The 12303-nt window shown below is 41.2% G+C and overlaps 1 protein-coding gene across 1 annotated transcript in view; it reads left to right on the top strand.

Annotated features, from left to right (window-relative positions):
* The window catches only part of C2H1orf131 (chromosome 2 C1orf131 homolog), a 7315-nt gene extending 3312 nt beyond the window's left edge, over window positions 1-4003 (top strand). The window contains exons 4-7 of the mRNA XM_061990927.1: window positions 84-179; window positions 854-940; window positions 1920-1969; window positions 2838-4003. Of these exons, the coding sequence (XP_061846911.1) occupies window positions 84-179; window positions 854-940; window positions 1920-1969; window positions 2838-2967 (363 nt within the window). The 3' untranslated portion in view covers window positions 2968-4003. The remainder of the gene's footprint in view (window positions 1-83; window positions 180-853; window positions 941-1919; window positions 1970-2837) is intronic.
* Window positions 4004-12303: the final 8300 nt, after the last annotated feature.

Raw genomic sequence — 12303 nt, forward strand, 5'->3', positions numbered from 1 at the left:
TGATTTTATTGTGGTCTGTCAAGCCCTGTTGTACAGCAGGTTAACAAATAATGAAGCGCTTGCTGTTTTCTGTAACATTCCAGGCTCGTCTGGAAGTGCACAAGTTTGGAATCACGGGCTACAAGAAGCAGGATCAACGCCTGTGGGAACAGGAGCGTGCTATCATGCTGGGAGCCAAGGTAACGCCACTTGGTTTGTCACCTAGTCACACTGGGCAGTCACGTAGCTGTTACAGTGCAGGAAAGCAGTGAAAAGTGCTGGAGGGGTTTGGCACTTCTTTTTTGAAACACAAGATCTCCAGCCCTGACCATTCTCTCACTTCATCTTTACTTTTACATTTTCTGTTCTGTCTTGTCTGTTTTCTGTAGCTGTTTGGGAAATGACTGCGTTATCAGAGATGCTGTATAGGTGAAATGCAACTGATTGGAGTGGAAAACGACATTTTCACTCAAAACTAGATTGTTGGAGTGAGTGGCTTGCTTTTTGAAGCTTCACTGTCCCCAATGAGTTAAAGATGACCAATAAAACTGAAGAGTTTTCTCCATCAGTAGTGTGAAAGAAAACTATAATTTTGTATGTCTTTTTTGGGGGATGGGGAAGGGTATGGGTTTTCTTTCTAGCTCAATGTGTGTGTGGAAACCTTGTAGGACTGATACAGACCATAATCCCTCTCCACTAAGAGAGATACAGTCTTTATGTGGCTACCTTAAAATCCTGAAGTCCCTTTCACTCACCCAGAAGGAAATGAACAGTTTCTAACGTTTTGCTGCCATCACCTGAAACATATTGTCCATGCAAAGGTGTGAATATTTGAAAGTTTCATCAGTAGTATCCCTCCCAATCTTTATTGCAGCCCCCCAAAAAGGAACACGTGAACTACAAGACTTACCAAGAGAAAATGAAAGAGGAAAAATCAGCGAAGGATGATGACAAAGGAAAGGTTTGTGCCAAATTTTATACATAAAAAGGCAGCATATAAGAGCTATCCCAAGAGCCTGACAGGTAGTGCCTCAGGTGCAGGAGGAGTGCCTAAGCTGGACACCCTCTGCTCCCCATGGAGTGGGTTCCTGGCTCCAGCAGGACTAGTCATGTTGGGACAAGCTGATTGTGTGCAGTATGAAGGGTACAGAGTTGGGCTTCTCTTGTGGTGGTTTTTATTGCCTTATCCTTTGAAGCTGACAGACCAATGGCACAAAATTAGCAGGTTGGTGTTTTTTCCTTACCTCTAAAAGGGAGAAAAAATGACCTCTAAATCAAGTTTGTGGCATGTTGTCTAATTATGGAGCAGCATATCTTCAGCTGCGTTTGTATCAGCACAAGTCCACTTAGGACCTTGCTCATTTAAAGTAAGGGTGAGGTTTCTGTTGCATCCATCTTCCAGCATGGTCCATCTGGCTCTCAGCCTACTCCTGCCTCCTCATGGAGTCATCTTGTGTAGGTGGGAGCAGGCTGTGGGGCAGGTAGTTGTTCTATCAGCCTGTTCCCCTGCCACCTTCTTTATCAGGGGACCTACTTCTCCTCGCATCCTGTGGGTCAAAGTGCATCCAGTGCATGAGCAGACACGGTTGAACCCTGTGTGATTAGGCACACCTGCCTGCTAGCAGGTCCACCTTTGGGCAGACCCAAGGATCTGTCACATGCCTGAGAAGCAAGCCTCTCTCTCTCCTCATGTGGCTGGATTTGTGCCTCCTTACATGGCAGGGGCAGCGTGTCACGACAGGGCTGTACTTTCCCTCAGGTGAGAGGAAGGAGTTTGGGCACTGCTAGCATGTTGCATCACTTGACCTGTCAGAAGGTCTCACAGCCTACTTGAAACTCCTGCTTCTCCCAGAAGGAAAGGCTGTCTTGTGTTATGTGTGCAGATGGTTGTTGAGCCAAAGCCATTCTTTTTCCATTAAAACATATGTCTTTAAAAACAGGAACATAAAGGGGATTCTCTTAAGAAGAAGAGGAAAGAACAGAAGGAGAGGTGAGCAATTTTTAACAAGGTTAAAATGGACTTGCTTTTGCAGTCTTCCCAGTGTACTTCCCTTGCCTAAAAACTATGCACAGTCTTATACCAGAAGTCATGCAGTGGAAGGAACTTCTGCAGAAGAGCTTGGTCACAAAATGCTCTGTAGCTAACAGGTCTTTATAGAATCATGGAACCGTTTGGGTTGGAAGGGACCTTTAGAAGTCATCTAGTCCAACCCTCTGGCAATGAGCAGGGACATCTTCAACGAGATCAAGTTGTTTGGAGCCTCATTAAGCTGACTTTGAATATTTCGAGGGAGGGGGCATCTCAGGGCAACCTGTTCCAGTGTTTCACCACCTCCATTGTAAAAAATTTCTTCCTTAAATCCAATCTGAATCTACCTTCTTCTTAGCTACACAGCTTAGCTGACAATTTGTCAGTTCTGCCCCAAGGCCACAGCTAGAGGTGAGATGGATGGAAGTCCAGGATATGCCACTTAGGACATTTGCCCTGAGAATTAATTTCTGCAAAACATAAACTACAGTATACAGAGGTTTGAAAGGTGAAGTGGCATCTTGAATCATAGTGTAGCAGATTCACAGAGGTGTACTCTTTAATTTCTTTCTCTCTTTATCTTTCTTTATCCAAAAATCTTTGCATTTCTAAATTTTTTTAAATGGAAATTATTCTCTTAATGTGCTGCAAATTTTGAATGGCTATGCAGGTAATAAATGTTCTGGGATGATTACCTGCTGTGATTTTATACTCCATAGTACCAAACACTGACTGCAAAAACAGGTGACATTTTTCACCGTATTGAGCATTTTCATGAGTTTCTGTTGTTTCTCTTCATTTATTTTTCCCCCTCCCTATCCTATTTCAGGAAGGCCAAAAGGAAGAAATCAGTGCCTAGCATTTGGCCTGCAGGACAAGTTGGAAAATTCAGAGATGGGACTTTGATTCTGCAAAGCCGTGACATAAAGAAAATTAAATCCTCTAAAGTTGCCAAATGATCTTGTGCTACAGAGTGAAATGGACAATACACCTGAGACAGAATTCATGTTTTTCTACCAACACAGGCTTACAAAGCCTCTCACCTTCCCACTATATCCTGATATTTTTTTACCTTATTTGTTGTTGCAGGATTTTCTATATTCCACTCTGCCCTGGGAAGAATATGAGAATTAACCACTTTATAAATAAAAGTAAGACTTCTTACTAAGAACATTACACAGGCTATTTGTATTAGCCATTATGTCCTAAAGGAAGCATTTCACTGTCTAGAATCAGCTTATTGGCTAGAAGTAAAATATCCATTTAATCCATTGATTAATGGATTAAAATGTGTAGCTCTTCACTTTCATCTGGAAGGAACATGGAAGAAATAATACCTTACTCGCTCTGAACCTTGAAGTAGATATTCTCGAGCACTTATCAGGTATACACCTGTTTGTATCTTGATGAATTGTTAGTGGATAGTGGAACTGCACAACAGTTTTGCTGTTGAACAAAAACCTCTTCAAGTTTCTAAACTATCTGCTTTGGAATGAAATGAGGTTTTTTCTAGTGCCAAGTAAGAGTTACAGCGTTATAGTTGCGTATCTCTGCAGAGATCTCCAAGTAAGCATTGTTTCAAATAGTGGTTTGGTGGCTTGCTTGGTTTGTTTTTAAAAACAAAACCACATAAAACTGAGCAAAATTAATAATAGATAGCCATGAACAACCAGAAGCACGGGGTAGCTCCTATGTAGCTCATGTTTGTTTTGATCCTGTGCCTCATACGGCTTTTCTATGAAATCTTTCTCAGAACTGAAGTTTTGGTGCTATTTGGACTTGAGCAGTTTGGGTGTTTCTGAAATAAAAGGTCTGTCCTCTATAGCTTAATACCTTTTTGTTGCTGTTGTTTTTAAGGTTGTATTTTCATAAGAAATGGCAATGATTAGTAACCTCCCCAAATGTCTTCTCCATTCTACCTTAAGCTAAAGAAACTTGAAGATTTTAGGGGGAGGCAAAAATAAAGTCAACTGTTAAATGACAGAGGAAAAGGTTCATGCTGTGTCCTTTATATGTAAGATTACCTGGAACTTGTTTGAACTCTCTTGGCAGTGAAGCAGGGGGATAAGAGAAGGAAAACAGCCCTTGGTAGAGAAACTTCTGGGTGTATTGGTAAAATTCAGCATACCCCTGAGGGCTGGGGAAGCAAAGCATCTGGGAGTCTGAGCATGGTGATCTCTAACCGTGAGCCAGCAGCAAGGTCTGTGGCAGTTTGCAGTTTGCAGCGAGAACAGCAGCACAGTCCTCTCCCCACACAGCAGTATCAGAGACCTTCACAGGATAGGGAGAGTCACACTATGAAAAGGGAATGCTTTCTGATGCACTCCTTACCCCACACCTTCCACCTTACTTCCAGGTCTTGAATAAGTGAAGAGAGAGGAGATAAGAGAGGATAAGAGACAGAAGGGAGTGTTCTCGGAGCCATGTGGGAAGAGGAGGGGTGTGCAGAGTTTGGTTGTTAAATACTGTTATCACATTTCATAACTGTGTAATTTGATTTCTTATCCAGTATTGGTTGTAGATTCAAACCGGAATTAACCATCTTATCTGCGTACAGACTTTGAGAAATGTCAAATGACGATGGCGTGTGAAGGTGTGATCACTAAGCAGAATTGAGTTCGGAGCATCAAGACTTGTTGAGGCAACAGATGGGCTTTGAATGTTGTAAGATAACCTGTATCTTTTAATTCCTGGTTAATCCTTGAGCTCAGGTTTTTCAGTGCTCACTTCTACATAAAAGTTTCGTTCAGCTGACTTGGTGCATAATGCATCGTGGGAATCTATGTCCTCAATCAGCTTTGGTAATGTAAAGGATTTCTACCTCCAAAAGATATTTAGGTCAGAATGGAGTGTCTAATTTTGCAGTCCTGGTCTCAATCTTGTAAGCTCTGTTAAAGACGACTTGAAAAACATTGAGTTCTTAAGTTTGAAAACTGGAATGCCAAGCTTACAATGGAACAGGGGAAAAAAACCCTACCTAAAAATAAAAGCTGATTCAAAATTTTGCATTTCCTCACTTATTTAACACTGGTGTGTATGCATTATGAAATATTTCTGTTATGTGAAGATAGGTTGCTTTTTTATATCAAATCTCCAAGGTGATTTGAGCTGATTGAACATGCTGTGTCCTTGCAGGATGCTGTTCTTGGGTAAACATGGTACCTTCAGTCCTGTTCTGTTACTGAGATTTGTCATCTGTTGAGAACCTGTTATGCACCTAGTGACTCTCTGGACTGGTGTGTGTCATCAGTTAACAGAGTATGTAAGTGTATGTTCAGGCAACAAGCTGTGTTGCTTTTAGAGCATGTATACACGAAAGCCAGCGTTGACCAAATAACTGATTGATGATGGACAAGGGAAAGCCGAGACCATCTTATTTTGCCCTCTTCCTGCAGTCAAATAGAGGAACAAGGGATAAAGGAAGAATGCAAGGGTTTCTCCTCATCTGCTCCATTTTGTGTGCCTTTTCTGTGACAGCTACCTTTATTCCCCTTTTCCCCATATGCTAAAACAGTTGTGATTATCTTTCCTTCCAGTCAAACCCTTTGACACGAAGGAGTTGACACCTAGTTGTTGTCTATTGCAGAAAGAAAGAAAAAACAAATGCCATGATAGATGATGTGTCGGTGCTGTTCTTTGGGGAGAGCTTTTTCACTGAGAGGGTTGTTAAGTACTGTAACAGGCTGCTCAGGGAGGTGGAGTCACCATCCCCAGAGATATTTAAAAAGCCTTGTAGCTGAGGTGCTGAGGGACATGGTTTAGTGGTGGGCTTGGCAGGGTGAGGTGAGTGAGTGGTTGGACTTGATCCTAAAGGTCTCTTCCAACCAAAATAATTCTATGATAGGCTTTTGTCTGTACTTTCTCCTGATAGTTTTCGGTGGGTTTCTGTTTGTTACCCTGGCACTGCAGTTAGTGTGTCAGCATGCTTTATTCTGCTTTATTAACAGACACTGGTGAAGATTGCAAAGCTTCAACGAGTGTCTTTTTGCAGGAATTGAGTATGCTGACTCTGTAGCATTGCAAAGTCCCTCACAGGCATCTGCTTGATAGAGGTGTGCAGCTCAAAGATGATACATCATTTAAAACTATCACACCAAGTTTTGTCTTTGCTGTTATGAAAATGCTTTCTGCCCTGTCTGGCTTTTACACTTCCCCAGTCAGATCTTACTGGTGCCAGTTATTTCCAGGCTCTGCTTACTTTACTGTCAGAAATTTTTGGAGACTTGGAAATGACTCGCTCTCTAAAATGGGTTGGGACTAAATAACACATCCCCACAAAATCTACAGCCCACATGAGCCAGAGCTAACTGAGTGGTGTTGAGAAAGAGGGATTTCATGCCACTGATTCCAGGGTATGTCTGAAGTTGAGGTGCCGATGATTGCTCTGAGGAGGGACTCTGGACTTTCTCCAGCTACTGGATTAATCTTGAATGTGGTAACAAAGCAAGTATAATCAGTGACAGGAGTGCATCCTGTGCCAGTGCATCATCTGCATAATATGACATAATATTTTACAAGAATAATTAATAAGTAAGGCACTGATGTTGAATTTGTTGGCAATGTTTTAAGAATTTATTTAGAAACTGTAAAACAGCATAAACTCATACGTCAGGTTTTCCAAAAGGGTGGTAATAATAACAATACACAAAGGTTTAGTCAGACCAAAAGACAAAAAGCAGTTTTGTTTCCAATTCAAAAAATACAAACATTTGCTACAGGTACAAAATTATAAAAGGTTTGTATTTTCCTCTTGATCTGGTGACAGACACATACAGCAGAGATGTATATTTCACCAGCTCCAAATTCATTTAAGCTATGGGAAATGGCAATAAAGTAAAAAAAAAAAGTGGTTAAGAAGAAAACACAGAAACAACTTTTCTTCTTTCGTTTAACCAGAAGTGAACACCGTTATCATATTCCTTTGCACTTTTTTGGTTGCCAACATTTAAATTAGTGTTATTCATGCTTCATATAACAATCAGTAATAACAGCAGGTTTACCTCATGCATTTATTTTTCATTTTCATCACAGAATGTTCTCATCATGCTACCTAGAAAGGTTAGTGTTTTTATTGACAACATTTAAGGGAGGTGGAGGATGAAGGAATGCAATCAGGATCCAGGAATATTTCTATCTACCGCTTCACCAGAAATATGTTAGAAATCCTCCAATTAGCTTAAAAAAATAATCTTGCAATTAAATCTCCTTGGATCTGTTTGCAACAACAAATGTAACAGAAAGGGAAAGTGCTGCTGTATGCCTCTGTCAGCAAAACACACTTCTGTCTCCTCTAGTGTGCAAAGATGCAGAAGCCCCACGCATCCTGTGGCTTCTGCACGTGAGAAGACCAAGTGTGTCTTCTTTATGATGCATTTGTGCTTTCAGGCTACCAGTGCAGTGGGTGTGTCTATGCAGATTTCAGTAGTGCTGGGCAGAGGAATTGCCAGAAATGTTGTCAGTAAAAACCAGAAGCAGCTTTTCTTAAAAAAAAAAAAACACAAACCAAACAATAAAAACAATAACAAAGACTCTCCATCTTTGTTTGGTAATTTTTAGTGACAAGTGCTCTTTACATTCACAATGTGGTCGATTTGTTACCGTAACCTGTTGAAGGACTTGAAACTGTAACCTCCCTTCCAAAGTTAATCTAGCCAAGATGTTTGGGGTTTTCATATTTTGTTGTCTGGTTCAAAGTCACATTCTTGACTTTGCTATTTAAACTGAATACATCAAAGCTGGTGAGGCCTGAGATTAGGTCTAACAATTCTCTTTCCTCATCTTTCTGTGAGCAAAGGAGGTACCGGAGAGCTGCAACGACCAGGTTGTTAGTACTTTGCATCCTTTTCTCACAGAACAGGTGACTGAATCGTGGTCCAAAAGTGCAACACCTCTGTTGGCAGCTGCAAACACAGTGTTTTACATATAGTGGTAGTGGCAGCTTAGCCTGGATCTCACCTCTCTCTTACCTTGTTTAAGAAATATTATGTAAGAAAGAAAAACAAAAAGCTGCATCTCACATTTCTTCCTGCTCTAGAACAGCTTGGAAACCAGAGTATTGTCTGCTCTCTGCTACCTTTTACTAGCTACACTTTGGAAAAAACCTAACATAATACAAATAAAAGCTTACACAGCACTATGACAGAACTCTATCACCAGCCAAGAACAAACTATGGCAATACACTATCATGGCATTATTTACAACACAATGAAACATTATGCGTACAATAAACTACATTTAATACTTTTCCTCTTAAACTCTGGTACATATGTAAGTTTGTGCTTTTTAACATTTTACTTCTTTTGTTCAGTCCCAATATATTTTCCTCTACATATCTTAACTGAATAGGCAAGTATAGGAAGTGACAACGCTGTTTGCCTCTCTCCTGTGTTTTTAGAAGCCAAATTGCTTTCCAAATTGATGATATATCACAGTGCTCTCCTGTCCTCACTGACATTTGTAACACATACCTTTCCACAGCAGAAGTAGGAAGGGATTGTCAACTAGGCCTGTGCTCGTATTGAGTCTTAGTAAGAGATGATCTTGTGAACTCTTTTTCATGAGTTCCCACCCAAGGGGAAGTCTGGCAATGCTCATGGTACACTTCTGTTTGTTCCCACTAAACTTAAGTGGGAAACTCGCAGAGGAAAGGAGCAGAAAGAAGGTTCACAAAGGCTGAGGTTGGGTTCACTGGGACAGATGAAAACAAAGAGTCCCTGATTGCTCTGCAGGACACAAAGTTTGCCTGCTGTATTTTAGTGGCTGTGCAGAGGTTCCAAATTGGTGCATGCAGAAGTCATGCTTTGTTATTTTTGTTTGAGGAGGGCTCGTTTGTTTGTGGGTTTGGTTTTTTTAAACATTAAATCAATTTTACAACTACCTTGTGTGGGTTCTGTACCACAGGGAATATGATTCATCCCAATGCAAAAGGCTCTGCTCCCTTGCTTCTAAGGAGCACCCTGGGCTCCAGAGCAGAAGAGTCCCATGAAAGGCAGCTCTGTGCTTGGAGTCCCAGAGAGCTGCATAAATCCCTCAAAGAATCAAAAGGAAGCAAGAACATCCAAGGTGGTCTCCTTGGGTATCTATGGTACTCTTCAGATCCCTGGGTTCTCCCTGGACAGACAGCAACACATTTTTTTTGCAAGGACTATAGTACTAAAGGCAGATACCCTCCTAAAGACGAGACTTAGAGGAAACAAAAACTGGCATTAAGAGATGCTGTAGATTAAAAACATACAAACTGCTGGGTTTATAAGAAGACAGACCTCAGGGGAGTTACCTGCAGAGAAGCAAACTACCTCCAGCTGGAGCAGAGAGGTGGAAGTGCCCTTCTTCTTCCCACCTGATGCTGCTCTGAGAGGGGAAAGTCCTGCTTTGCCTATGTTGAGATGGCGACTGCCATCTGGATGCTCTGTATAAATATTCATGTGTGGAGTAATTAGTTTCTTAGCATAATTCTAACTACTTAAGCATTATTTCTGTTAATCAAACTACCAAAATGTATCCATCTGTAGTGATGGGATTACACTTCATTGGGGTAATCGGTTTATTGCTATGGGCTGTGCCAAACCCAAGTCTTTGAATGCATATACAACCAACACATACAACCACTTTGTTTAGTTTTTGACCTAGGCTAAAGTACTCTTACTAATGCAGATTACCTACTTCTAACTGTATTTATTTTACTTTATTAGCATTTCTTCTAGGGTAAAAGGAGACTGTAACGATAGCTAGTCTGTACCCGACTTTTATGAACATTAGGATGTGTAGAGGATAACAAACGAGCATCTCTACAGCTCTGAAGCATGCCCCTACGAACTGTCCATATTCCCATTAGGAATTAGAAACCTGTATCACTCACTGTGTTCTCCCCAAGATATAACACACCAGGAACCAGTACCAAAGCAACTATAAAAACCAAAACTGAGTACTGCAAACACTTCTAAAACCCACTCAGAATTAATCTTAAACATCTGGCAATGGTTGAAGATTGGAAAGTTGTAAATTCATTTGGGTTTCCTTCACAGAAGCGAGGATTAAAGACAAAGGTTCAATCCCAAAACAGTGTCCTTTTGTTTTCAATACAAGTGAAAGTGGAGTGCCTTCTGTATTAAAATTATCACGGGATGTTTCCCAATATAAAAAAACCCTATGTGCAACTTATGTACAGTATTCCCATACACTGCTCTGACTGACAATACTCAAAGCCAATGCTGTGATTACAACTGTTGGGCTCGTAGAAGAGCACACTCAAAAGGAAATTCAGGTCTGATAGCATTGTAGCTGAGGTAGGTTAAAACAGACCCACTAATTTGAAAATCCTGCATGAGTTCATACAGTATTAAATGAAACCAGAAACTACACACAGTTGGTCTCTGCTATTTTTTTTAAGAAACCAAGATGAGCATAGCACAGTTATTCCAATGTCTACAAGTTTACTGATACAACCCATTCCAGACTTTGAAGAAAGTACTGTTGCTTTCCCACTTCGAAGTTTATGTTTTCCCGTCGGTTTTGTTTCCTATTTCAGTCTTGACATCACCGAAGGTGCACTGCTGCTGCTCTGCAGGAAAGGTGGGCTACAGGATGCTTGCTTGGTTAAAGGCAGCTTGATGGCAAACTGCTTTTTGTCCGTGAAGTAGCCCAGGACTGTTTCATTCTGGGCTGTCTCCCACTCCCCACATTGGCTGCGACGTGAGACAACCCCAAAGAGCATCCTGGCTGCTCTACCACAGCAAAGCCTGGCCGTGGCTCAGCACTACCTGAGTGATGTGCTCTGGCCAGAGACCAGAAGTTGACCTGCAGCAAGATGCCTTGGGGCTGGCAGGCTGTCCTGTGGCTCTTGTTTAATGCAAGGCAGGAAGCTGGATTTTGGTTAGAATATTCATTTTCATGTTCAATAAACTGCATGTCTGATAACAATATGTGTGTGCGTATACGTATGCTTGGAGAGGGAAATTTGTATAGGCAGCAGGACTTAAAAAAGGAAATAGTACATTGATGGGACTTCAGAATTTATGCTTTCCTTGTTTGGTAGCACCACATTTCTGTAGGATTAGAGTGACAGAGTCCATGATATCATAGGCTCACACAGACTGCTGCATCCTGTCCTAATGCATTGTCGCTATACACACACACACACTTGCATCCATTAACTGGGCTCAGAGGAAAAACAGCACACACAAATCAATGTGTTTTCTGACAATAGCACACAGGTGACAGTGCCATGACTGTGGGAAAAGTTCCCCATCAGTCAGACTCCATTTTTCAGGGGCAGCACCTGAAACAGCTGCTCGTTTTCATGGGAGATGCCAGACGTCTTGCAAAAGGTTTATGTCCCAATCCACAAAAATTTATAGGGATGGGTTTCACATTAATGCTATGAATCTCTCTTGCTCAAGTGCATCATTAGGATCAAGACATTAATGAGCTCACACTAATCTAATAGAAAATTAAGGCTTCTGATTTCAAAGCTACATTAGAACTACAGCTGCCCAGGGCTTATCAGGATCAAGGCATGAAAGCAGCATTTCTCTACATGGGATACTTTTCCCATGCCGTATTTAAACAAATCTCTCACTAATTCAGTTCTCCCCTGCACCATTTATTTGAGAGGTGTGCTTGATAACCACAACCAGATCTTCTGTATGTGACAGTCTCCACAATCACACCTAAACAACAAATGTTAAAATGCATGGATATTTTTCTCTCTACTTTTTGTATCTGAATTCTGTTTGTACCAGGCATTAGATAAAGTGTGTGCAACTGTAACACCAAAACCCACCTGGACAAGTTCCTGTGTGACCTACTCTAGGTGGTCCTGCTGTGGCAGGGGGAATTGGATGAGATGATCTTTCAAGGTCCCTTCCAACCCTTGAGATTCTGTGATTCTGTGATGGCAGTGTTTGTCAACTAATCTTATTCCCATTGAAGATAACAAGATAAATTCTGTCACTGAATTCTAGGGAGACATTATCCCACAGTTTACTGCAGTCTAGAGCCAGAAGGAATAACTAATAGCCATTTGAGCCCCAGAATGTAAAGAACAACCAGGATTCTTGAGCACACAGACTCCACTTCATCTGTCTAAACATATGTTTTCTTGATTTAAGGACTTCAAGTGGCAAGGGAATCCACCTACTGGTTAAAGTGCACCAACAGCCATTGTCCCCCAGTCTTAATCGTACCCTTTTTTTTAGTTTTCCCAGCATCCCTAATATCTTTTAAGCACAAATCCAGCCATGAGCAAGAAAATACACTCATTTCACCTTTTGCTTTATAAATGTCTCTGTGTGTG

Source organism: Colius striatus, chromosome 2 (assembly GCF_028858725.1).
Source record: "Colius striatus isolate bColStr4 chromosome 2, bColStr4.1.hap1, whole genome shotgun sequence".
Lineage (NCBI taxonomy): Eukaryota > Metazoa > Chordata > Aves > Coliiformes > Coliidae > Colius > Colius striatus.